The sequence below is a fragment of the Hypanus sabinus genome, chromosome 23, assembly GCF_030144855.1.
Source record: "Hypanus sabinus isolate sHypSab1 chromosome 23, sHypSab1.hap1, whole genome shotgun sequence".
Classification (NCBI taxonomy): domain Eukaryota; kingdom Metazoa; phylum Chordata; class Chondrichthyes; order Myliobatiformes; family Dasyatidae; genus Hypanus; species Hypanus sabinus.
In genome coordinates, this window is record NC_082728.1 from 1285515 (window position 1) to 1312567 (window position 27053).

The 27053-nt window shown below is 51.0% G+C and overlaps 1 protein-coding gene across 1 annotated transcript in view; it reads right to left on the reverse strand.

The window, feature by feature from the left end:
- The window catches only part of ankfn1 (ankyrin repeat and fibronectin type III domain containing 1), a 148802-nt gene that overhangs the window by 4568 nt on the left and 117181 nt on the right, over positions 1-27053 (reverse strand). The window contains exons 15-17 of the mRNA XM_059948146.1: positions 13287-13455; positions 4146-4312; positions 2447-2651 (exon numbers count right to left, since the gene is read on the reverse strand). Of these exons, the coding sequence (XP_059804129.1) occupies positions 2447-2651; positions 4146-4312; positions 13287-13455 (541 nt within the window). The remainder of the gene's footprint in view (positions 1-2446; positions 2652-4145; positions 4313-13286; positions 13456-27053) is intronic.

Genomic DNA, 27053 nt, shown 5'->3' on the forward strand with positions numbered 1-27053 from the left:
CAGAAAAAGGCCCTTCAGCCCTTCTTGGCTGTGCTGAACCATTTTTCTGTCTAGTCCCACTAACCTGCGCCTGGCCCATATCCTTCCATACACCTCTCATCTATATACCTGCCCAAATTTTTCTTAATTGTTAAAAGTGAGCCCACATTTACCACTTCATCTGGCAGCTCATTCCACACTCCCACCACTCTCTGTGTGAAGAAGCCCCCCCCCATGTTCCCTTTAAACTTTTCCCCCTTCACCCTTAACCCATGTCCTCTGTTTTTTTTTCTCCCCTAACCTCAGCGGAATAAAGCCTGCTTGCATTCACTCCATCTATACCCATCATAATCTTACATGCCTCTATCAAGTCTCCCCTCATTCTTCTACGCTCCATGAAATAAAGTCCTAACCTATTTAACCTATTTCTCAAGTCCCCACAACATCCTTGTAAACCTTCTCTGCACTCTTTCAACCTTATTAACATCCTTCCTGTAACTTGGTGACCAAAACTGCACACAATACTCCAAATTCGGCCTCACCAATCCCTTATACAACCTCAACATAACGTTCCAACTCCTATACTCAATACGTTGATTTATAAAGGCCAATGTACCAAAAGCTCTCTTTACTACCCTATCTACCTGTGATGCCTCTTTTAGGGAATTTTGTATCTGTATTCCCAGATCCCTCTGTTCTACTGCACTCCTCAGTGCCCAACCATTTATCTTGTATGTTCTACCTTGATTTGTCCTTCCAAAGGGCGTGAAAACACATCACTTCAAAGTGATCTAAATTAATTACAAATATAAAATACAAAATGATTGATTGTACAAGTATTCACCCCTTCAAGCCAGTATTTAGTAGATGCACCTCTGGCAGCAATTACAGCCTTGAGTCTGTGTGGATAGGTCTCTGTCAGCTTTACACATTTGGACACAGCAATTTTTCCACATTCTTCTTTACAAAACTGCTCAAGCTCTGTCAGAATGCATGGGGATCGTGAGGGAACAACCATTTTCAAGTTCAGCCAGAAATTCTCTATTGGATTGAGGTCTGGATTCTAACTTGGTCACTCCAGGACATTAACTTTGTTGTTCTTAATTCATTCCTTTTGCTTTGGGTTTATGCTTGGGGTCATTGTCTTGCTGGAAAACAAATCTTCTCCCAAGTCTCAGTTCTCTTGCAGACTGCATCAGGTTTTTCACCAAGATTTCCCTGTATTTTGCTGCATTCATTTTGCCCTCTACTTTCACAAGCCTTCCAGGGCCTGCTGCAGTGAAGCATCCCCACAGCATGATGCGGCCACCACCATGTTTCATGATGTGTTTTTGATGATGTGTAGTGTTTCGTCTGATGTCCAAAAAGCTCAATTTTGGTTTCATTAGACCATAGAACCTTCTTCCAGCTAACTTCAGAGTCTCCCACATGACTTCTGGCAAACTCTAGCTGAGATTTCATTGTGAGATTATTTTCAACAGTAGCTTTCTCTTTGCCACTCTCCCATAAAGCTGTGACTGGTGAAGCACTCAGGCAACAGTTGTATGCAAAGTCTCTCCCATCTCAGCCACTGAAGCTTGTAACTCATCTAGAGTTGTCATAGGACTCTTGGTGACCTCCCTCACTAGTCCCCTCCTTGCACGGTCACTCAGTTTTTGAAGACAGCCTGCTCTAGGCAGATTTACAGCTGTTCCATATTCTTTCCATTTCTTGATGGTTGAATTAACTGTACTCCAGGGGATATTCAGTGACTTGGAAATTTTCTTGTATCCATCTCCTGACTTGTGTTTTTCAATAACCTTTTAATGGAGTTGTTTGGCATATTCTTTTATTTTCATGGTGTAGTTTTTGCCAGGATATTGACTCACCAGCAATTGGACCTTCCAGATACAGGTGTATTTTTACTACAATTAATTGAAACACCTTGACTGCACACAGGTCTCCAAAAACAGATCTCCATTGAACTAACTATGTGACTTCTAAAATGAATTGGCTGCACCAGTGATGATCTGATGTGTCATATTAAAGGGGGTGAATACTTATATAATCATTTATTTTCTATTTTATGTTTGTAATTAATTTAGATCACTTTGTAGAGATTTGTTTTCATTTTGACATGAAAGAGTCTTTTTCTATTGATCAGAGTCAAAAAAAGCCAAATTAATCCACTGTGATTCAGTGCTGTAAAACAACAAAACATGAAAGCTTCCAAGAGGGGATGAATAGTTTTTATAGGCACTGTACATCATGAAATTTGTTAACAGTGGCAGAAGTACAATGCAATTCATGACAATACAGGGGGAAAATAAATAAGTGAAAAGGCTGACCCACTCACAGATATCCCACTGCAACTTGTTAGCTCAGCTCTTTGGGTCTGCTTCCATCCCCATCCCTCCCCCGGTTGCAGGGGATTCAGCACTGACCCCTGTGTTTGTAATCATTTGACACTTTATCAAATGCCTCTCACCTGGGACAGCTGGTGAGGCCTTCCCGCTGACACTTCTCCCCTGATGATTCTCTGGCGAGGGCAGGCAGTCATTATTCACCCGAAGCACCTTCTCTGATGTATCCATGAGCCAGGTGATGGGGAGACTCCCGGAGGGGCGTTTGTAGCGCGCGTACGTCAGGGCATCCATAATCCAGCGCACCTCCCGCCACAATCCATCCAGTTGCTGGCCACAAGGAAGAGCTGGTCAGGCTGCATTCAGACTGCTGCATTTAGTTCTGCTTGCCCTTTTGTATAGTGTGGGGGCTTTGGAGAGGTGCAGAAGAGGTTTACCAGGATGTTGTCTGGATTAGAGGACATGTGTAATGAGAGCTCAGACAAACTTGGGGTGTTTTCTCTCAGGTGCCATAGACTGAGAGACCTGATAGAGTTTTACAACATAACGAGAGGCAGAGATAGAGTCATCAGCCAGTATGTTTTAGAGTTGAAATGTTGAATACCAGAGGGAATGACGAGGGACAAGTTCGAAGGGATATGTGATGGCAATTCTTTTACACAGGTGGATGTGTAAAGTGTGCTGCCTGGGGTGGTGGTAGAGTCAGGTACAATGGAGGATCCTGGATAACCACATGGGTGCACAGAGAATGGATCAATGTGGACATCATATAGGAGGAGCGATTTGTTTAGTTAAGGTGTTTAATTACTAGTTTAATTAGTTTGGCACAACATCGAAGGCTAAAGGGCCCATGAGTACTGCTCTGTGTTCTAAGAGAAAAGGCCCGATTATCTGCACTCATCCTTACTGTGCACCCACTCATATTGCAGATGTCCTGGTATACCATACTGTGTACTGTGCACTGTGTACTCTCTGTAATTGGGTCACCACACACACCAGTACCATACTGACTGGTACACACACTGGCACTGTGTACTCTCTGTAATTGGGTCACCACACACACCAGTACCATACTGACTGGTACACACACTGGCACTGTGTACTCTCTGTAATTGGGTCACCACACACACCAGTACCATACTGACTGGTACACACACTGGCACTGTGTACTCTCTGTAATTGGGTCACCACACACACCAGTACCATACTGACTGGTACACACACTGGCACTGTGTACTCTCTGTAATTGGGTCACCACACACACCAGTACACTGCATTCCCTCTGCTGTAAAATCACTGATACACCACACTCATCTCTTCTGAGCCAGTTCCCCCTCAACCCCAGCTCCTCTTCTGGGCCATTTACCCCTTACCCCCACCACCTGTACAGCAACACCAGATACCCCAGTGCCTGTACCGAAGCTCCCCATGTCCAGATACACCCGGCCACCTGTACCAGGGTGACCCATATCCACAAACACACTCTCAACATGTTCCAGTGCTTTCAAGCACATACATCTTGGTCTCTCTGTTCCTGGTCAACCTCTTGACCTTCAGCACATGGGGTTTGATTGCCGCTCTGTGTTGCATGTACTTACTCAAGGTTTATTTCAGTGCTGAGGTGCCATATGATTGTAATTATGGTGTACCTTCCAGAGTAATTTACTCTCTCTCGAATGTCATGGGTCTCACCAGAAGGTTCTATGTGGTTGGCACTTGAGCTTGCTGTGTGCCCAGCTGAGTTTCAGTGTGGAGTCTAGTTTCTGGAGCTTGAAAGGGGGAGGAGGTGTTTGTCTACAGAATGAACATCTTGCCTATACTTACCTGGAGAGATTCTGACACCTCATGCTCCCTCTGCTTGGCTGAAATAAGCTCCTCATCCGAAATGGCCTCTCTGAGGGCCTGCTGAGAAACGAGAGAGCTGATCTCCAACAGAGCCGACACCCGGCAGTACAGCCCCATGAAGTCCTCCTGGTAGGTACAGAAGTGAACTGCGAGAGGAGTGACGAGAAGGCAAGACATTACTACTCTATTCAGCACAACCCATTGGGGAGGAGTACCTGAGAGTGTGACTGAGAGAGGCCAAAACATGCACTGAACCTTCACTGGGAAGATCTGGATCTGTTAATGAAAGGCACAGGCACAAAATCTCCATGCATCTAGATACACTCAGTATGATTCTGTTAAAGTTAAATCATGTCTGATAACGTTGCTTCAGTTCACCTGACTGATGAGTGTTTCCAGCAGTTATTGCGCTGATGCCTGAGTATTTAAGGTGAAGGTTGATAAGTTCTTGGTTAGTCAGGGTGTCAAAGGTTATGAGGAGAAGGCAGGAGAAAAAATGGGGTTGAGAGGGAAAATAAATCAGCCATGATGGAATGATGGAGCAAATTCAATGGGCTGAAAGGCCTAATTCCACTCCTATGTCTTACAATCATATGGTAAAAGTGTTGGGGAAACGCATCAGGTCAGGCAGCATCTATAGAGGGGGATAAATAGTCAACTGATGAAGGGTCTTGGCCTGAAATGCGTATTTGTACATGCAGTGCATTTTGGTTTCCAGTAGCCACATATCAAGTTGGTACACAGGAACACAAGGTGGAGGGTAGTACGCTGTCTGGCACAGAAGGGGGATTGATTAATGAACAGAAATCAGTTGGGATAAAGAGGTCAATTTCAGATGGCCAAGCAGTAACTAGTGAGAAGTCACAGGGATCAGTGTTGGGGGCCCAACTATTTCCAAACAATATGAATGACGACGGTGAAGAGAGAGAGTGAACACTCACCGAACTTACTGAGGATGCATAGGTCAGTAAGCTGGAGAGTTGTGAGGACCCAGTGAGTGGCAAAGCAATGGAGGCAGGTTCAGTGAGGGAGCAACAAGCTGGCAGACAGAGTATAAAGTGGAAGCAGGTGAGGCTACCCAGTCTGGAAGGAGGAATGGGAAAACATTATTTAAAGTGAATGAGAATTCATGGTCCACACCAAGAGTCAGCGTACTGGTCCGGCAGGTAATAAGGAAATGATATGCAATCATGTGCAGGGAGTGGTAAACAAGATGCTTGTCTTCATCAATTGTGGAGTTAAGTTTAAAAGCTGGAAAGACAGCCCTAACCAAAACTGTCAGCAACCTTGGGATCAGCATTGATGCCCACAGTTCTGCCTTCAACACAATTGACCACAACTTTCTTCTGGATCACTTGAGACCTGGGTTGCCCTCTCTGGCAATGTTCTTAATCACATACAGAAAAGGTACATCTGTTTCTGTCATGTAATGATCCTGATAAACTAATTCACAGCTTTATATCAAATAGACTAGAATATAGCAATGCACTCCTCACTGGTCTCCAAAGCAATCATTGACAAATTTCATCTCTGCTGGACTCTTAACTAAAACCAGGATGAGGGAACATCTAACTCCCATACTAGCTACTCTGCATTGGCTTCCTGTATCTTTTAGAATTGATTTTAAAGTTCTCTTACTTGTTTTTAAAACTCTTTAAGGTCTGGGACAGGGGTATATCACCGAATCAGTTCTGTTTGATAATCCTGCTCGGGCTCTCAAGCATTCCTCCACCAGTCTTTAAATTTATACAATTTCCCTCAAGAGATAATTGACAGGTCAGCACTTCTGAAAGATGTTCCTAAACTGTGGAACTCAGTACCTAAAACTATAAGGGATGTAGACTCCTTCATCACTTTTAAACACCAGCACAAAATCTATTTATTTAAACTTGTCTTTAACTAACATCATTTTCTCTTTTATTTACATGTTTATTTTTACTCTTATTTATTATGTTTTTCATGTTTGCACTTTTATCTCACTGTAAAGCACTTTCAATTACATTGTAAGAAAAGTGCTCTATAAATCAATTATGATCATTATTATTAAAGTCATGTTGCCTCTGCATAGAAATCTGGTTAGGAGCTTTGACCAGCCACCAGTCAGGAGATCAGAAGTTTGAGAGGACATAACTCACTTAGTTTGCTGATCGAGTCTAAGAGCCAGCAACTTGTGGCAGTCTTTTGGAGCTTTGGGGAGTGGACAGCATTGGAGAGGACAGATTCAGAATAGAAATTTTGAGGCTTTAGCTCTTTGAGACATCAGTCAGAGAAAGTAAAGACAAAAAGCTGCAGCTAGAGGTCCCACCCCCCTCACCTTTACATTTGCTCAGCTGGGACAGTAGGGATATAGGGCAGAATAGTGAAATGCTCCTCTTGTGGGAAGTGAGAAGGCAGGAGATATCCCTGATGACTACAACTGTGAGAAGTGCATCCAGCTGCAGCTTCTAACAAACTGTGTTAAGGAGTTGGAGCTGGAACTGGATGAACTCTGGATCATTTTGGCAGCTGAGGTGGTGATAGATAGGACTTATAGAGAGGTAGTTACACCCAAGGTACATGACACAGGAAACTGGGTGACAGTCAGGAAGGGGAAAGGGGTTAAATGGCCAGTGCAGAGTAACCCTGTGGACATCCCCCTCAACAACAGGTACATCACTTTGGATACTGTCGGGGGGTGGGGGGATGATCTAACAGAGGAGAGTCACAGAGGGGTCTGTGGCACTGAGTCCGGCTCTGTGACTCAGAAGGGAAGAAGAGGCACACTGTGGTGACAGGGGATTCGTTATTTGGGGAAACGGACAGGAGGTTCTGTGGGCGAGAATGAGATTCCCAGATGGTATGTTGCCTCCTGGTTGCCAGGGTCCAGGACACCCCAGACTGAGTCCTCAGCATTCTTAAGTGGGAGGGTGAACAGCCATGTAGATACCAATGACATGGGTAGAGCAGGTGAAAAGGTTCTGCAAAGGAAATTCAGGGAGTTAGAGATCTCCAGGACTGTGATGCCAGGTTTGCTACCCTTGCCATATGTTAGTGAGGCCAGAACTAGGAAGATTATACACTTTAATATGTGGATAAGGACTTGGTGTAGGAGGGAGGGCTTAAGATTTTTGAATCATTAGGGTCTCTTCCAGGGAAGGTGGGACCTATACAGAAGGAGCAGTTTGCATCTGAAGTGGAGGGGAACTAATATTCTAGCAGGCAGGTTTGTTAATACTGCACAGTGGGGTTTAAGCTAGAGTTGCAAGGGAATGGGAACCCAAGTGCCAGAACAGTTAGTGGAGAGTTTGTGGAGATGAATGTTAGTAAGACCTCAGACAAAGTTAGGAATCAAAAGATTGAAATGGTGTGACCATTCTCCTGAGCTGCGTATATTTCAATGCAAGAAGTATCATCGGAAAGGCAGGTAAGCTCCGTATGAATCAACACATGGAATTATGATACTGTAGCCATTAGGGAAAGTTAGTTGCAAAAGGGGAAGGATTGGAGCTTAATGTTCTGAGGTTAGATGTGACAGAGTGGAAAGGGTTAAAGGAGGAGGGTGACATTACTAGTCAAGGAAAATGTCAAGGCAATGCTCCATCAGGATAGACTAGAGAACTCGTCTAGTGAGGCATTATGGAGGGAACTCAGAAATAAGGAGAATATGACCTCATTAATGGGGCTATATTAAAGACCACTGAACAGTCCACGGGAATTTGAGGAACTATAGAGAGATCACAGGCTGTTGCAGAAAACTTAAGATTGTTATAATAGGTGATTTTAACTTTCCACATATTGACTGGGAATCCCATACTGTAGAACGACTAGATGGGATAGAGTTTGTCAAACGTCTTCAGGAAAGTTTTATCAGTACATAGAAATCCCAATGAGAGAGTGAGATACAAGATCTGCTATTAGATCCAGATGAGGGGGGAATCTAAAATAATTTTTTTAGTATCTGTATTTACTCAATGAATTCTTCTCTTCGGTATTCACCAATGAGAGGGAACTTGATGACGATGAGGACAATATGAGTGAGGTTGAAGTTCTGGAGCATGTTGATATTAAGGGAGAGGAAGTTTTGGAGCTGTTAAAATACTTCAGGATGGATAAGTCCCTGGGGCCTGATGGAATATTCCCCAGGCTGCTCCACGAGGCAAGGGAAGAGATTGCTGAGCCTCTGGCTACGATCTTTATGTCCACGGGAATGGTACCGGAGGATTAGAGGGAGGCAAATGTTGTCCCCTTGTTCAAAAAAGCTGGTAGGGTTAGTCCAGGTAATTATAGACCGGTGAGCCTTACATCTGTGGTGGGAAAGCTGTTGGAAAAGATTCTTAGAGATAGGATCTATGAGCATTTAGAGAATCATGGTCTGATCAGGAACAGTCAGCATGGCTTTGTGAAGGGCAGATCGTGTCTCACAAGCCTGATAGAGTTCTTTGAGGAGGTGACCAGGCATATAGATGAGGGTAGATGCATTTTAGTAAGGTGTTTGATAAGGTTCCACACGGTAGGCTTATTCAGAAAGTCAAAAGGCATGGGATCCAGGGAAGTTTGGCCAGGTGGATTCAGAATCGGCTTGCCTGCAGAAAGCAGAGGGTTGTGGTGGAGGGAGTACATTTGGATTGGAGGGTTGTGACTAGTGGTTTCCCACAAGGATCGGTTCTGGGACCTCTACTTTTTGTGATTTTTATTAACAACCTGTCTGTGGGGGTAGAAGGGTGAGTTGGCAAGTTTGCAGACGACACAAAGGTTGGTGGTGTTGTAGATAGTGTAGAGGATTGTCGAAGATTGCAGGGAGACATTGATAGGATGCAGAAGTGGGCTGAGAAGCGGCAGATGGAGTTCAACCTGGAGAAGTGTGAGGTGGTACAATTTGGAAGGACAAACTCCAAGGCAGAGTACAAAGTAAATGGGAAGATAGTCGGGAATGTGGAGGACCAGAAGGATCTGGGAGTAGCCTCACAGATAGATAGGGTAGTTAAGAAAGCTTATGGGGTGTTAGCTTTCATAAGTCAAGGGATAGAGTTTAAGAATCGCAAGGTAATGATGCAGCTCTATAAAACTCAGGTTAGGCCACACTTGGAGTACTGTGTCCAGTTCTGGTCCCCTCACTATAGGAAGGATGTAGAAGCATTGGAAAGGGTACAGAGGAGACATGATAGAGGTATACAAGATATTAAGATATTAAGAGGAATAGATAGAGTGGACAGCCAGCACCTCTTCCCCAGGGCACCACTGCTCAATACAAGACGACATGGCTTTAAGGTAAGGGGTGGGAAGTTCAAGGGGGAAATTAAAGGAAGGTTTTTTACTCAGAGAGTGGTTGGTATGTGGAATGCACTGCCTGAGTCAGTGGTGGAGGCAGATACACTAGTGAAATTTAGTAGACTACTAGACAGGTATATGGAGGAATTTAAGGTGGGGGGATATATGGGAGGCAGGGTTTAAGGGTCGGCATAACATTGTGGGCCGAAGGGCCTGTACTGTGCTGTACTATTCTATGCTCTATGTTCAGGAGATGGACACAGAGTCTACAAAATGAGGCAAAGTGGCATCATTTTCATGGACCCTGCACAGATTACAGAGGAGGGGGTATTCGCTACCATGAGGCAAATCAGGGTGGATAAATCCCCAGGGCCTAACAAGGTGTTCCGTCAGACCTTACGGGAGGCAAGAGCATAAATTTCCATGGCCCTAAAATCATCCTCACGACGGGAGAGGTACCAAAGGGTTGGAGGTAGCCAATGTTGTTCTACTGTTTAAGAAAGGCTCTAAACATAGGCCAGGAAGTGAAAGGTCAGTGAGTCTGACATAATTTGTGGGAAAGTTATTGGAAGCTGTTCTGAGGAACCAGATATATAAGTATTTGGATAGACATGGACTGATTAAGGATAGTCAGCCTGGCAGGTCACGTCTAACCCATTTTATAGAGTTCTTCGAAGAAGTTATCAGGAAAGTGGATGAAGGCAAGGCAGTGGATGTTGTCTACATGGATTTTAGCAAGCCATTTGACAAGGTCCCACATGGGAGGCTGGTCAAGAAGGTTCAGTCACTCAGCATTCAAGATGAGGTAGTAAATTGGAGTAGACATTGGCTTTGTGGAAGAAGCCACAGAGTGGTAGTAGAGGGTTGCCTCTGACTGGAGACCTGTGACTAGTGGAATGCCACGGGGATCAGTACTGGGTCTGTAGTTGTAAATGGCTGCCTCTCTGACTGGAGACCTGAGACTAGTGGAGTGCCACGGGGATCAGTACTGGGTCTGTAGTTGTAAATGACTGCCTCTCTGATTGGAGACCTGTGACTAGTGGAATGCCACGGGGATCAGTACTGGGTCTGTAGTTGTAAATGGCTGCCTCTCTGACTGGAGACCTGAGACTAGTGGAGTGCCACGGGGATCAGTACTGGGTCTGTTGTTGTAAATGGCTGCCTCTCTGATTGGAGACCTGTGACTAGTGGAGTGCCACGGGGATCAGTACTGGGTCTGTAGTTTGTCATCTATATCAATGATCTGGATGATAATGTGGTTAACAGGATTGGCAAATTTATGAATGGCACTGAGATTGGGGTGTAGTGGACAAGAGGAAGGCTAACATGGCTTGCAGAGAGATCTGCATCAGCTGAAAAAATGTGCTGAAAAATGGCAGATGGAATTTAATGCAGACAAGTGTGAGGTGTTGCACTTCTATGGGAACAACCAGGTAGGTCTTACACAGTGAACGGCAGGGCAATGAGAAGTGTGTCAGAACAAAGGGATCTGGAAATCCAGATACATAATTCACTGAAAATGGTATCACAGGTAGGTCAGGTCCTAAAGAAAGCTTTTGGCACATTGGGCTTCATAAATCAATGTATCGAGTACAGGAGTTAATTGAAGTTGTATAAGACACTGGTGAGGCCTAATTTGGAGTATTATGTGTGTAGTTTTAGTCACCTACCTACAGGAAATACGTAAATAAGTTTGAAAGAGTACAGAGGAAGTTTACAAGGATGTTGCCAGGACTGGAGGACCTGAGTTATAAGGAAAGATAGAAAATTATGAGGGGTATAGATCGGGGAAATGTAAGCAGGTTTTTTCCACTGAGGTTGGGTGGGACTATAACTGGAGGTCATGGGTTAAAGGTGAAAGGTGAAAAGTTAAAGGGAAAGTTCTTTACTCAAAGAGTCATGAGAGTGTAGAGTGAGCTGCCAGCTCAAGTGATGCATGCAAGTTCAATTTTAAGAGAAGTTTGGATAAGTACATGGATGGTAGGGGTTTGGAAGGTTATGGCCTGGGTGTAGGATGATGGGAGCAGGCAGCTTAAATGCTTTTGGCATGGACTAGATGGGTTGAAGAGCCTGTTTCTATGCTGTACTTCCCTATGACTTTACATTGGAGTACCGCATTCAGTCTGGTCAAACCATTACAGGGAGGATGTAAGACCATTCATCAGGCCACTCACCCCACCAAGACTGCTTTGTTATCCCTCTGAACCCCAGTTTCCTGCCTTCTCCCCGGAATCTTTGATGCCCTGCCTAATCAAGAACCTATCAACCTCCACTGTAAATATACCCAATGACTTGGCCTTTGCAGCCGCCAGTGTCAATGAATTCCACAGATTGACCACACTTTGGCTAACAAAATTCCTCCTCATCTCTGTTCTAAAGGGAAGTCGCTTTATTCTGAGTCATGTCCTCTGCCCCTAGACTACCCTACAACAGGAACATCCTCTCCTCATCCTCCTGAACCTCCTGTGGACCCTCTCCAATGCCAACACATCATGTCATTGATAAAGGGCCCAAAACTGCTCACAATATTCGAAGTATAGTCAAAGCAGCAGGGAGGTGGATTTAACAACTTGGAAAAGTAATGATGAAGTAAAAGGGAAAGAGATTGCAGGAGAGTCATAGAGAAGCACATCACAGAAGCAAGCCCTTCAGCCCATCTATTCCATGCCAAAAGCATTTAAACTACCAACTCCCGAAAAATAGCACCAGGACCATAGCCATCCCTATCCCTACCATCCATGTATCTGTCCAAACTTCTCAAACATTGAAATCAAGCTCACACACACCATTTACGATGGCAGCTCATTCCACACTTACACAACCCTCCAAGTGAAGAAGTTTTCCCTCATGTTCCCCTTAAATGTCTCACCTTTCACCCTTAACCTATGACCTCTAGTTGTAGTCACACCCAACCTCAGTGAAAAAAGCCTGCTTGCATTTACCCTATCTATACCTCTCATAATGTTGTATATCAAATCCCCTCTCAAACTTCTGTGTTCCAAGAATAAAGTCCTAACCTATTCAATCTTCCCTTATAACTCAGGATCTCCAGACTCGGCAACATCCTTGTAAATTTTCTCTGCACTCATTCAACCTTGTGTACATCTTTCCTGTAGGTTGGTGACCAAAACTGCACACAATTCTCCAAATTCCAACATTTTATAACAGAGGTTACAGAAGTTTTGCAGAATTTTAAAAAGACAGAAAGATCAGAAATGTGTAATAATTTAACTTCTGGTAAAATAGAGACAAAATTGAACAGGGTGAATACAGGACTGAAGGTGTTATATTTGAATGCACGCAGTATACAGAACAAGGTAGATGAACTTGTAGCACAGTTACAGATTGGCAGGTATGATGTTGTAGGCATCACTGAATCGTGGCTGAAACTTGGAGCTTAATGTCCAAGGATACACATTGTATCAAATGGATAAGCAGGTAGGCAGAGGGGCAAGGTTGGTAAAAAAAAATTAAATCAAATCTTGGAAAGAGGTGACATAAGTTAGAAGATGTAGAATCATTGTGGGTAGAGTTAAGGAACTGCAATGGTAAAAATACCCAAATGGGAGCTATGTACAGATCTCTGTGCAATAGGCAGGATATGGGATATAAGTTATAACAGGAGACAGAAAATGCATGAAATAAGGCCAATGTTACAGCAGTCATGAGTGATTTCAATATGAAAACAGATTTTGGGAAAATCAGGTGCTGATTTTGGAGCACGAGAGACAGAAATTGTAGAACGCTGAGGAGATGGCTTTTCTCAGAGCAGTTTGTGGCTGAGGCCACTACGACTGAAACATGTGAATTAAATCTGAGAAATCTTCCTTCACAGGGCACTGACTGCCTGAGCAGACCAGGGCAGGTACATACCCAACTCGAACATCTGCAGGGGCAGCTTGAGGAAGCTGGAGTCAGGAAGGTTGGCGCTGGGTTGCCCAGGAGCAGTGCACACTGAGGCAGAAGGGGGCAGGAGCAGCAGCAGGGAGACATTGTGACCCAACTCCAGCACCTCCTGTGTGAACACACGGAACTCCTCCGCCTGCAGATCCAAGAGAAAACAGCAGAGAATGAAAGTGTGGCTGTGGAGGGGGGGGGGGAGTCTGTGTCAGTGTCACATTGGGGTTTATGGGGTGTGTTGGTGTCACGGTGAGGGGTGTGTCGGTGTCACAGTGACGGGTGTGTGGTGTATCGGTGATACAGTGAGGGTCTGGGGTGTGTCGGTGTTACAGTGAGGAGTGTGGGGTGAGTCGGTGTCACAGTGAGGGGTGTGTGGTGTGTCGGTGTCACAGTGAGGGGTGTGTGGTGTGTCGGTGATACAGTGAGGGGTGTGGGATGAGTCAGTGTTACAGTGAGGAGTGTGCGGAGTGTGTCGGTGATACAGTGAGGGGTGTGGGGTGAGTCGGTGATGTGAGGGGTGTCGGGTGAGTCGATGTCACAGTGAGGGGTGTGGGGTGAGTCAGTGATACAGTGAGGGGTGTGGGGAGTGTGTCGGTGATACAGTGAGGAGTGTGGAGTGTGTCAGTGATACATTGACGGGTGTGGGGTGAGTTGGTGATACAGTGAGGGGTGTGGGGTGTGTCAGTGCTGCAGTAACGGGTGTGGGGAGTGTGTCAGTGATACAGTGAGGGGTGTGGAGTGAGTCAGCCTCACAGTGAGGGGTGTGGGGTGTGGCGGTGTCACAGTGAGAGGTGTGGGGTGTGTCAGTGTTACAGTGACAGGTGTGGGGAGTGTGTCGGTGATACAGTGAGGGGTGTGGAGTGAGTCAACCTCACAGTGAGGGGTGTGGGGTGTGGCGGTGTCACAGTGAGAGGTGTGGGGTGTGTCGGTGATACAGTGAGGGGTGTGGGGTGAGTCAGTGTTACAGTGAGGGGTGTGGGGTGTGTCGGTGATACAGTGAAGTGTGAGGGGTGTGTCAGTGTTACAGTGACGGGTGTGGGGAGTGTGTCGGTGTTACAGTGAGGGGTGTGGGGTGAGTCGGTGTCACTGTGAGGGGTGTGGGCTGTGTCGGTGTCACAGTGAGGGTTGTGGAGTGTGTCGGTGATACAGTGACGGGTGTGGGGTGAGTCGGTGATGTGAGGGGTGTGGGGTGAGACGGTGTCACAGTGAGGGGTGTGAGGTGTGTAAGTGTTACAGTGACGGGTGTGGGGAGTGTGTCGGTGTTACAGTGAGGGGTGTGGGGTGAGTCGGTGTCACTGTGAGGGGTGTGGGCTGTGTCGGTGATACAGTGACGGGTGTGGGGTGAGTCGGTGATGTGAGGGGTGTGGGGTGAGACGGTGTCACAGTGAGGGGTGTGGGGTGAGTCAGTGATACAGTGAGGGGTGTGGGGAGTGTAAGTGTTACAGTGACGGGTGTGGGGAGTGTCGGTGTCACAGTGAGGGGTGTGGGGTATGTCGGTGTCACAGTGAGGGGTGTGTGGTGAGTCAGTGATACAGTGAGGGGTGTGTCAGTGTTACAGTGACGGGTGTGGGGTGAGTTGGTGATGCAGTGAGGGGTGTGGGGTAAGTCAGTGTTAAAGTGAGGGGTGTGGGGTGTATCGGTGATACAGTGAGGGGTGTGGGGTGTGTCAGTGTTACAGTGACGGGTGTGGGGAGTGTGTCAGTGTCACGGTGAGGGTTGTTTTAGTATCACAGTGAGCGGCATGTCTGTGTCACAGTGAGGGGTATGGAGTGTGTCGGTGATGCAGTGAGGGGTGTGGGGTAAGTCAGTGTTAAAGTGAGGGGTGTGGGGTGTGTCAGTGTTACAGTAACTGGTGTGGGGAGTGTGTCAGTGTCACGGTGAGGGTTGTTTTAGTGTCACAGTGAGCGGCGTGTCTGTGTCACAGTGAGGGGTGAGCGGTGTGTCGGTGATACAGTGAGGGGTGTGGGGTGAGTCACAGGGAGGGGTGTGGGGTGAGTCGGTGTCACAGTGAAGGGTGTGGAGTGTGTCGGTGATACAGTGAGGGGTGTGGGTGTGTCGGTGATACCGTGACGTGTGTGGGGTGAGTCGGTGTCACAGTGAGGGGTTTGGGTTGTGTCGGTGTCACAGTGAGAGGTGTCGGGAGTGTCTGTGATACAGTGAGGGGTATGGGGTGAGTCAGTGTTTCAGTGAGGGGTGTGGGGAGTGTCAGTGATACAGTGAGGGGTGAGGGGTGTGTCAGTGTTACAGTGACGGGTGTGGGGAGTGTGTCGGTGTTACAGTGAGGGGTGTGGGGTGAGTCGGTGTCACAGTGAGGGGTGTGCGGTGTGTCGGTGTCACAGTGAGGGGTGTGGGGTGAGTCGGTGTCACAGTGAGGGGTGTGGGGTGTGTCAGTGTTACAGTGACGGGTGTGGGGAGTGTGTCGTTGATACAGTGAGGGGTGTGGAGTGTGTCGGTGATACAGTGACGGCTGTGCGGTGAGTCAGTGATAAGTGAGTGGTGTGGGGGGAGTCGGTGTCACAGTGAGGGGTGTGGGGTGAGTCAGTGTTACTGTGAGGGGTGTGTCAGTGCTACAGTGACGGGTGTGGGGAGTGTGTCAGTGTCACGGTGAGGGTTGTTTTAGTATCACAGTGAGCGGCGTGTCTGTGTCACAGTGAGGGGTATGGAGTGTGTCGGTGATGCAGTGAGGGGTGTGGGGTAAGTCAGTGTTAAAGTGAGGGGTGTGGGGTGTGTCAGTGTTACAGTAACTGGTGTGGGGAGTGTGTCAGTGTCACGGTGAGGGTTGTTTTAGTGTCACAGTGAGCGGCGTGTCTGTGTCACAGTGAGGGGTGAGCGGTGTGTCGGTGATACAGTGAGGGGTGTGGGGTGAGTCACAGGGAGGGGTGTGGGGTGAGTCGGTGTCACAGTGAAGGGTGTGGAGTGTGTCGGTGATACAGTGAGGGGTGTGGGTGTGTCGGTGATACCGTGACGTGTGTGGGGTGAGTCGGTGTCACAGTGAGGGGTTTGGGTTGTGTCGGTGTCACAGTGAGAGGTGTCGGGAGTGTCTGTGATACAGTGAGGGGTATGGGGTGAGTCAGTGTTTCAGTGAGGGGTGTGGGGAGTGTCAGTGATACAGTGAGGGGTGAGGGGTGTGTCAGTGTTACAGTGACGGGTGTGGGGAGTGTGTCGGTGTTACAGTGAGGGGTGTGGGGTGAGTCGGTGTCACAGTGAGGGGTGTGCGGTGTGTCGGTGTCACAGTGAGGGGTGTGGGGTGAGTCGGTGTCACAGTGAGGGGTGTGGGGTGTGTCAGTGTTACAGTGACGGGTGTGGGGAGTGTGTCGTTGATACAGTGAGGGGTGTGGAGTGTGTCGGTGATACAGTGACGGCTGTGCGGTGAGTCAGTGATAAGTGAGTGGTGTGGGGGGAGTCGGTGTCACAGTGAGGGGTGTGGGGTGAGTCAGTGTTACTGTGAGGGGTGTGTCAGTGCTACAGTGACGGGTGTGGGGAGTGTGTCGGTGATACAATGAGGAGTGTGGGGTGTGTCGGTGATACAGTGAGGGGTGTGGGGTGAGTCGGTGATACAGTGAGGGGTGAGGGGTGTGTCAGTGTTACAGTGAGGGGTGTGTCAGTGCTACAGTGACGGGTGTGGGGAGTGTGTCGGTGATACAATGAGGAGTGTGGAGTGTGTCGGTGATACAGTGAGGGGTGTGGGGTGTGTCAGTGCTACAGTGACAGGTGTGGGGAGTGTGTCGGTGATACAATGAGGAGTGTGGGGTGTGTCGGTGATACAGTGAGGTGTGTGGGGTGAGTCGGTGATACAGTGAGGGGTGAGGGGTGTGTCAGTGTTACAGTGAAGGGTGAGGGGTGTGTCGGTGATACAGTGAGAGGTGTGGGGTGAGTCAGTGTTACCGTGAGGGGTGTGGGGTGAGTCGGTGTCACAGTGAGGGGTGTGGGGTGTTTTGGTGTTACAGTGACAGGTGTGGGGAGTGTGTCGGTGTCACGGTGAGGGCTGTTTTAGTGTCACAGTGAGCGGCGTGTCTGTGTCACAGTGAGGGGTGAGGGGTGTGTCAGTGTTACAGTGAGGGTTGTGGGGTGAGTCGGTGTCACAGTGAGGGGTGAGGGGTGTGTCAGTGATACAGTGAGGGGTGTGGGGTGTGTCAGTGATACAGTGTGGGGTGAGTCGGTGTCACAGTGAGGGGTGAGGGGTGTGTCAGTGATACAGTGAGGGTCTGGGGTGAGTCGGTGTCACAGTGAGACGTGTGGGGTGTGTCGGTGTCACAGTGAGAGGTGTGGGGTGTGTCGGTGATACAGTGAGAAGTGTGTAGTGTGTCGGTGATACAGTGAGGGGTGTGGGGTGTGTCAGTGATACAGTGAGGGGTGAGGGGTGAGTCGGGGTCACTGTGAGGGGTGTGGGGTGAGTCGCTGTCACAGTGACGGGTGTGGGGTGTGTCGGTGTCACAGTGACGGGTGTGGGGTGAGTCGGTGATAAGTGAAGGGTTTGGGGTGAGTCGCTGTCACAGTGAGGGGCGTGGGGTGAGTCAGTGATACAGTGACGGGTGTGGGGTGTGTCAGTGTTACAGTGACTGGTGTGGGAAGTGTGTCAGTGTCACGGTGAGGGTTGTTTTAGTATCACAGTGAGCGGCGTGTCTGTGTCACAGTGAGGGGTATGGAGTGTGTCGGTGATGCAGTGAGGGGTGAGGGGAGTGTCTGTGTCACAGTGAGGGGTATGGAGTGTATCGGTGATACAGTGAGGGGTGTGGGGTAAGTCAGTGTTAAAGTGAGGGGTGTGGGGTGTGTCAGTGTTACAGTAACTGGTGTGGGGAGTGTGTCAGTGTCACGGTGAGGGTTGTTTTAGTGTCACAGTGAGCGGCGTGTCTGTGTCACAGTGAGGGGTGAGCGGTGTGTCGGTGATACAGTGAGGGGTGTGGGGTGAGTCACAGGGAGGGGTGTGGGGTGAGTCGGTGTCACAGTGACGGGTGTGTGGTGTATCGGTGATACAGTGAGGGTCTGGGGTGTGTCGGTGTTACAGTGAGGGGTGTGGGGTGAGTCGGTGTCACAGTGAGGGGTGTGTGGTGTGTCGGTGTCACAGTGAGGGGTGTGTGGTGTGTCGGTGATACAGTGAGGGGTGTGGGATGAGTCAGTGTTACAGTGAGGAGTGTGCGGAGTGTGTCGGTGATACAGTGAGGGGTGTGGGGTGAGTCGGTGATGTGAGGGGTGTCGGGTGAGTCGATGTCACAGTGAGGGGTGTGGGGTGAGTCAGTGATACAGTGAGGGGTGTGGGGAGTGTGTCGGTGATACAGTGAGGAGTGTGGAGTGTGTCAGTGATACATTGACGGGTGTGGGGTGAGTTGGTGATACAGTGAGGGGTGTGGGGTGTGTCAGTGCTGCAGTAATGGGTGTGGGGAGTGTGTCGGTGATACAGTGAGGGGTGTGGAGTGAGTCAGCCTCACAGTGAGGGGTGTGGGGTGTGGCGGTGTCACAGTGAGAGGTGTGGGGTGTGTCAGTGTTACAGTGACAGGTGTGGGGAGTGTGTCGGTGATACAGTGAGGGGTGTGGAGTGAGTCAACCTCACAGTGAGCGGTGTGGGGTGTGGCGGTGTCACAGTGAGAGGTGTGGGGTGTGTCGGTGATACAGTGAGGGGTGTGGGGTGAGTCAGTGATACAGTGAGGGGTGTGGGGTGTGTCGGTGATACAGTGAAGTGTGAGGGGTGTGTCAGTGTTACAGTGACGGGTGTGGGGAGTGTGTCGGTGTTACAGTGAGGGGTGTGGGGTGAGTCGGTGTCACTGTGAGGGGTGTGGGCTGTGTCGGTGTCACAGTGAGGGTTGTGGAGTGTGTCGGTGATACAGTGACGGGTGTGGGGTGAGTCGGTGATGTGAGGGGTGTGGGGTGAGACGGTGTCACAGTGAGGGGTGTGGGGTGAGTCAGTGATACAGTGAGGGGTGAGGGGTGTGTAAGTGTTACAGTGACGGGTGTGGGGTGAGTTGGTGATACAGTGAGGGGTGTGGGGTAAGTCAGTGTTAAAGTGAGGGGTGTGGGGTGTATCGGTGATACAGTGAGGGGTGTTGGGTGAGTCAGTGTTACAGTGACGGGTGTGGGGTGTGTCAGTGTTACAGTGACTGGTGTGGGAAGTGTGTCAGTGTCACGGTGAGGGTTGTTTTAGTGTCACAGTGAGCGGCGTGTCTGTGTCACAGTGAGGGGTGAGCGGTGTGTCGGTGATACAGTGAGGGGTGTGGGGTGAGTCACAGGGAGGGGTGTGGGGTGAGTCGGTGTCACAGTGAAGGGTGTGGAGTGTGTCGGTGATACAGTGAGGGGTGTGGGTGTGTCGGTGATACCGTGACGTGTGTGGGGTGAGTCGGTGTCACAGTGAGGGGTTTGGGTTGTGTCGGTGTCACAGTGAGAGGTGTCGGGAGTGTCTGTGATACAGTGAGGGGTATGGGGTGAGTCAGTGTTTCAGTGAGGGGTGTGGGGAGTGTCAGTGATACAGTGAGGGGTGAGGGGTGTGTCGGTGTTACAGTGAGGGGTGTGGGGTGAGTCGGTGTCACAGTGAGGGGTGTGGGGTGAGTCGGTGTCACAGTGAGGGGTGTGGGGTGTGTCAGTGTTACAGTGACGGGTGTGGGGAGTGTGTCGTTGATACAGTGAGGGGTGTGGAGTGTGTCGGTGATACAGTGACGGCTGTGCGGTGAGTCAGTGATAAGTGAGTGGTGTGGGGGGAGTCGGTGTCACAGTGAGGGGTGTGGGGTGAGTCAGTGTTACTGTGAGGGGTGTGTCAGTGCTACAGTGACGGGTGTGGGGAGTGTGTCAGTGTCACGGTGAGGGTTGTTTTAGTATCACAGTGAGCGGCGTGTCTGTGTCACAGTGAGGGGTATGGAGTGTGTCGGTGATGCAGTGAGGGGTGTGGGGTAAGTCAGTGTTAAAGTGAGGGGTGTGGGGTGTGTCAGTGTTACAGTAACTGGTGTGGGGAGTGTGTCAGTGTCACGGTGAGGGTTGTTTTAGTGTCACAGTGAGCGGCGTGTCTGTGTCACAGTGAGGGGTGAGCGGTGTGTCGGTGATACAGTGAGGGGTGTGGGGTGAGTCACAGGGAGGGGTGTGGGGTGAGTCGGTGTCACAGTGAAGGGTGTGGAGTGTGTCGGTGATACAGTGAGGGGTGTGGGTGTGTCGGTGATACCGTGACGTGTGTGGGGTGAGTCGGTGTCACAGTGAGGGGTTTGGGTTGTGTCGGTGTCACAGTGAGAGGTGTCGGGAGTGTCTGTGATACAGTGAGGGGTATGGGGTGAGTCAGTGTTTCAGTGAGGGGTGTGGGGAGTGTCAGTGATACAGTGAGGGGTGAGGGGTGTGTCAGTGTTACAGTGACGGGTGTGGGGTGAGTCGGTGTCACAGTGAGGGGTGTGGGGTGAGTCGGTGTCACAGTGAGGGGTGTGCGGTGTGTCGGTGTCACAGTGAGGGGTGTGGGGTGAGTCGGTGTCACAGTGAGGGGTGTGGGGTGTGTCAGTGTTACAGTGACGGGTGTGGGGAGTGTGTCGTTGATACAGTGAGGGGTGTGGAGTGTGTCGGTGATACAGTGACGGCTGTGCGGTGAGTCAGTGATAAGTGAGTGGTGTGGGGGGAGTCGGTGTCACAGTGAGGGGTGTGGGGTGAGTCAGTGTTACTGTGAGGGGTGTGTCAGTGCTACAGTGACGGGTGTGGGGAGTGTGTCAGTGTCACGGTGAGGGTTGTTTTAGTATCACAGTGAGCGGCGTGTCTGTGTCACAGTGAGGGGTATGGAGTGTGTCGGTGATGCAGTGAGGGGTGTGGGGTAAGTCAGTGTTAAAGTGAGGGGTGTGGGGTGTGTCAGTGTTACAGTAACTGGTGTGGGGAGTGTGTCAGTGTCACGGTGAGGGTTGTTTTAGTGTCACAGTGAGCGGCGTGTCTGTGTCACAGTGAGGGGTGAGCGGTGTGTCGGTGATACAGTGAGGGGTGTGGGGTGAGTCACAGGGAGGGGTGTGGGGTGAGTCGGTGTCACAGTGAAGGGTGTGGAGTGTGTCGGTGATACAGTGAGGGGTGTGGGTGTGTCGGTGATACCGTGACGTGTGTGGGGTGAGTCGGTGTCACAGTGAGGGGTTTGGGTTGTGTCGGTGTCACAGTGAGAGGTGTCGGGAGTGTCTGTGATACAGTGAGGGGTATGGGGTGAGTCAGTGTTTCAGTGAGGGGTGTGGGGAGTGTCAGTGATACAGTGAGGGGTGAGGGGTGTGTCAGTGTTACAGTGACGGGTGTGGGGAGTGTGTCGGTGTTACAGTGAGGGGTGTGGGGTGAGTCGGTGTCACAGTGAGGGGTGTGCGGTGTGTCGGTGTCACAGTGAGGGGTGTGGGGTGAGTCGGTGTCACAGTGAGGGGTGTGGGGTGTGTCAGTGTTACAGTGACGGGTGTGGGGAGTGTGTCGTTGATACAGTGAGGGGTGTGGAGTGTGTCGGTGATACAGTGACGGCTGTGCGGTGAGTCAGTGATAAGTGAGTGGTGTGGGGGGAGTCGGTGTCACAGTGAGGGGTGTGGGGTGAGTCAGTGTTACTGTGAGGGGTGTGTCAGTGCTACAGTGACGGGTGTGGGGAGTGTGTCGGTGATACAATGAGGAGTGTGGGGTGTGTCGGTGATACAGTGAGGGGTGTGGGGTGAGTCGGTGATACAGTGAGGGGTGAGGGGTGTGTCAGTGTTACAGTGAGGGGTGTGTCAGTGCTACAGTGACGGGTGTGGGGAGTGTGTCGGTGATACAATGAGGAGTGTGGAGTGTGTCGGTGATACAGTGAGGGGTGTGGGGTGTGTCAGTGCTACAGTGACAGGTGTGGGGAGTGTGTCGGTGATACAATGAGGAGTGTGGGGTGTGTCGGTGATACAGTGAGGTGTGTGGGGTGAGTCGGTGATACAGTGAGGGGTGAGGGGTGTGTCAGTGTTACAGTGAAGGGTGAGGGGTGTGTCGGTGATACAGTGAGAGGTGTGGGGTGAGTCAGTGTTACCGTGAGGGGTGTGGGGTGAGTCGGTGTCACAGTGAGGGGTGTGGGGTGTTTTGGTGTTACAGTGACAGGTGTGGGGAGTGTGTCGGTGTCACGGTGAGGGCTGTTTTAGTGTCACAGTGAGCGGCGTGTCTGTGTCACAGTGAGGGGTGAGGGGTGTGTCAGTGTTACAGTGAGGGTTGTGGGGTGAGTCGGTGTCACAGTGAGGGGTGAGGGGTGTGTCAGTGATACAGTGAGGGGTGTGGGGTGTGTCAGTGATACAGTGTGGGGTGAGTCGGTGTCACAGTGAGGGGTGAGGGGTGTGTCAGTGATACAGTGAGGGTCTGGGGTGAGTCGGTGTCACAGTGAGACGTGTGGGGTGTGTCGGTGTCACAGTGAGAGGTGTGGGGTGTGTCGGTGATACAGTGAGAAGTGTGTAGTGTGTCGGTGATACAGTGAGGGGTGTGGGGTGTGTCAGTGATACAGTGAGGGGTGAGGGGTGAGTCGGGGTCACTGTGAGGGGTGTGGGGTGAGTCGCTGTCACAGTGACGGGTGTGGGGTGTGTCGGTGTCACAGTGACGGGTGTGGGGTGAGTCGGTGATAAGTGAAGGGTTTGGGGTGAGTCGCTGTCACAGTGAGGGGCGTGGGGTGAGTCAGTGATACAGTGACGGGTGTGGGGTGTGTCAGTGTTACAGTGACTGGTGTGGGAAGTGTGTCAGTGTCACGGTGAGGGTTGTTTTAGTATCACAGTGAGCGGCGTGTCTGTGTCACAGTGAGGGGTATGGAGTGTGTCGGTGATGCAGTGAGGGGTGAGGGGAGTGTCTGTGTCACAGTGAGGGGTATGGAGTGTATCGGTGATACAGTGAGGGGTGTGGGGTAAGTCAGTGTTAAAGTGAGGGGTGTGGGGTGTGTCAGTGTTACAGTAACTGGTGTGGGGAGTGTGTCAGTGTCACGGTGAGGGTTGTTTTAGTGTCACAGTGAGCGGCGTGTCTGTGTCACAGTGAGGGGTGAGCGGTGTGTCGGTGATACAGTGAGGGGTGTGGGGTGAGTCACAGGGAGGGGTGTGGGGTGAGTCGGTGTCACAGTGACGGGTGTGTGGTGTATCGGTGATACAGTGAGGGTCTGGGGTGTGTCGGTGTTACAGTGAGGGGTGTGGGGTGAGTCGGTGTCACAGTGAGGGGTGTGTGGTGTGTCGGTGTCACAGTGAGGGGTGTGTGGTGTGTCGGTGATACAGTGAGGGGTGTGGGATGAGTCAGTGTTACAGTGAGGAGTGTGCGGAGTGTGTCGGTGATACAGTGAGGGGTGTGGGGTGAGTCGGTGATGTGAGGGGTGTCGGGTGAGTCGATGTCACAGTGAGGGGTGTGGGGTGAGTCAGTGATACAGTGAGGGGTGTGGGGAGTGTGTCGGTGATACAGTGAGGAGTGTGGAGTGTGTCAGTGATACATTGACGGGTGTGGGGTGAGTTGGTGATACAGTGAGGGGTGTGGGGTGTGTCAGTGCTGCAGTAATGGGTGTGGGGAGTGTGTCGGTGATACAGTGAGGGGTGTGGAGTGAGTCAGCCTCACAGTGAGGGGTGTGGGGTGTGGCGGTGTCACAGTGAGAGGTGTGGGGTGTGTCAGTGTTACAGTGACAGGTGTGGGGAGTGTGTCGGTGATACAGTGAGGGGTGTGGAGTGAGTCAACCTCACAGTGAGCGGTGTGGGGTGTGGCGGTGTCACAGTGAGAGGTGTGGGGTGTGTCGGTGATACAGTGAGGGGTGTGGGGTGAGTCAGTGATACAGTGAGGGGTGTGGGGTGTGTCGGTGATACAGTGAAGTGTGAGGGGTGTGTCAGTGTTACAGTGACGGGTGTGGGGAGTGTGTCGGTGTTACAGTGAGGGGTGTGGGGTGAGTCGGTGTCACTGTGAGGGGTGTGGGCTGTGTCGGTGTCACAGTGAGGGTTGTGGAGTGTGTCGGTGATACAGTGACGGGTGTGGGGTGAGTCGGTGATGTGAGGGGTGTGGGGTGAGACGGTGTCACAGTGAGGGGTGTGGGGTGAGTCAGTGATACAGTGAGGGGTGAGGGGTGTGTAAGTGTTACAGTGACGGGTGTGGGGTGAGTTGGTGATACAGTGAGGGGTGTGGGGTAAGTCAGTGTTAAAGTGAGGGGTGTGGGGTGTATCGGTGATACAGTGAGGGGTGTTGGGTGAGTCAGTGTTACAGTGACGGGTGTGGGGTGTGTCAGTGTTACAGTGACTGGTGTGGGAAGTGTGTCAGTGTCACGGTGAGGGTTGTTTTAGTGTCACAGTGAGCGGCGTGTCTGTGTCACAGTGAGGGGTGAGCGGTGTGTCGGTGATACAGTGAGGGGTGTGGGGTGAGTCACAGGGAGGGGTGTGGGGTGAGTCGGTGTCACAGTGAAGGGTGTGGAGTGTGTCGGTGATACAGTGAGGGGTGTGGGTGTGTCGGTGATACCGTGACGTGTGTGGGGTGAGTCGGTGTCACAGTGAGGGGTTTGGGTTGTGTCGGTGTCACAGTGAGAGGTGTCGGGAGTGTCTGTGATACAGTGAGGGGTATGGGGTGAGTCAGTGTTTCAGTGAGGGGTGTGGGGAGTGTCAGTGATACAGTGAGGGGTGAGGGGTGTGTCGGTGTTACAGTGAGGGGTGTGGGGTGAGTCGGTGTCACAGTGAGGGGTGTGGGGTGAGTCGGTGTCACAGTGAGGGGTGTGGGGTGTGTCAGTGTTACAGTGACGGGTGTGGGGAGTGTGTCGTTGATACAGTGAGGGGTGTGGAGTGTGTCGGTGATACAGTGACGGCTGTGCGGTGAGTCAGTGATAAGTGAGTGGTGTGGGGGGAGTCGGTGTCACAGTGAGGGGTGTGGGGTGAGTCAGTGTTACTGTGAGGGGTGTGTCAGTGCTACAGTGACGGGTGTGGGGAGTGTGTCAGTGTCACGGTGAGGGTTGTTTTAGTATCACAGTGAGCGGCGTGTCTGTGTCACAGTGAGGGGTATGGAGTGTGTCGGTGATGCAGTGAGGGGTGTGGGGTAAGTCAGTGTTAAAGTGAGGGGTGTGGGGTGTGTCAGTGTTACAGTAACTGGTGTGGGGAGTGTGTCAGTGTCACGGTGAGGGTTGTTTTAGTGTCACAGTGAGCGGCGTGTCTGTGTCACAGTGAGGGGTGAGCGGTGTGTCGGTGATACAGTGAGGGGTGTGGGGTGAGTCACAGGGAGGGGTGTGGGGTGAGTCGGTGTCACAGTGAAGGGTGTGGAGTGTGTCGGTGATACAGTGAGGGGTGTGGGTGTGTCGGTGATACCGTGACGTGTGTGGGGTGAGTCGGTGTCACAGTGAGGGGTTTGGGTTGTGTCGGTGTCACAGTGAGAGGTGTCGGGAGTGTCTGTGATACAGTGAGGGGTATGGGGTGAGTCAGTGTTTCAGTGAGGGGTGTGGGGAGTGTCAGTGATACAGTGAGGGGTGAGGGGTGTGTCGGTGTTACAGTGAGGGGTGTGGGGTGAGTCGGTGTCACAGTGAGGGGTGTGGGGTGAGTCGGTGTCACAGTGAGGGGTGTGGGGTGTGTCAGTGTTACAGTGACGGGTGTGGGGAGTGTGTCGTTGATACAGTGAGGGGTGTGGAGTGTGTCGGTGATACAGTGACGGCTGTGCGGTGAGTCAGTGATAAGTGAGTGGTGTGGGGGGAGTCGGTGTCACAGTGAGGGGTGTGGGGTGAGTCAGTGTTACTGTGAGGGGTGTGTCAGTGCTACAGTGACGGGTGTGGGGAGTGTGTCGGTGATACAATGAGGAGTGTGGGGTGTGTCGGTGATACAGTGAGGGGTGTGGGGTGAGTCGGTGATACAGTGAGGGGTGAGGGGTGTGTCAGTGTTACAGTGAGGGGTGTGTCAGTGCTACAGTGACGGGTGTGGGGAGTGTGTCGGTGATACAATGAGGAGTGTGGAGTGTGTCGGTGATACAGTGAGGGGTGTGGGGTGTGTCAGTGCTACAGTGACAGGTGTGGGGAGTGTGTCGGTGATACAATGAGGAGTGTGGGGTGTGTCGGTGATACAGTGAGGTGTGTGGGGTGAGTCGGTGATACAGTGAGGGGTGAGGGGTGTGTCAGTGTTACAGTGAAGGGTGAGGGGTGTGTCGGTGATACAGTGAGAGGTGTGGGGTGAGTCAGTGTTACCGTGAGGGGTGTGGGGTGAGTCGGTGTCACAGTGAGGGGTGTGGGGTGTTTTGGTGTTACAGTGACAGGTGTGGGGAGTGTGTCGGTGTCACGGTGAGGGCTGTTTTAGTGTCACAGTGAGCGGCGTGTCTGTGTCACAGTGAGGGGTGAGGGGTGTGTCAGTGTTACAGTGAGGGTTGTGGGGTGAGTCGGTGTCACAGTGAGGGGTGAGGGGTGTGTCAGTGATACAGTGAGGGGTGTGGGGTGTGTCAGTGATACAGTGTGGGGTGAGTCGGTGTCACAGTGAGGGGTGAGGGGTGTGTCAGTGATACAGTGAGGGGTGAGGGGTGAGTCGGGGTCACTGTGAGGGGTGTGGGGTGAGTCGCTGTCACAGTGACGGGTGTGGGGTGTGTCGGTGTCACAGTGACGGGTGTGGGGTGAGTCGGTGATAAGTGAAGGGTTTGGGGTGAGTCGCTGTCACAGTGAGGGGCGTGGGGTGAGTCAGTGATACAGTGACGGGTGTGGGGTGTGTCAGTGTTACAGTGACTGGTGTGGGAAGTGTGTCAGTGTCACGGTGAGGGTTGTTTTAGTATCACAGTGAGCGGCGTGTCTGTGTCACAGTGAGGGGTATGGAGTGTGTCGGTGATGCAGTGAGGGGTGTGGGGTAAGTCAGTGTTAAAGTG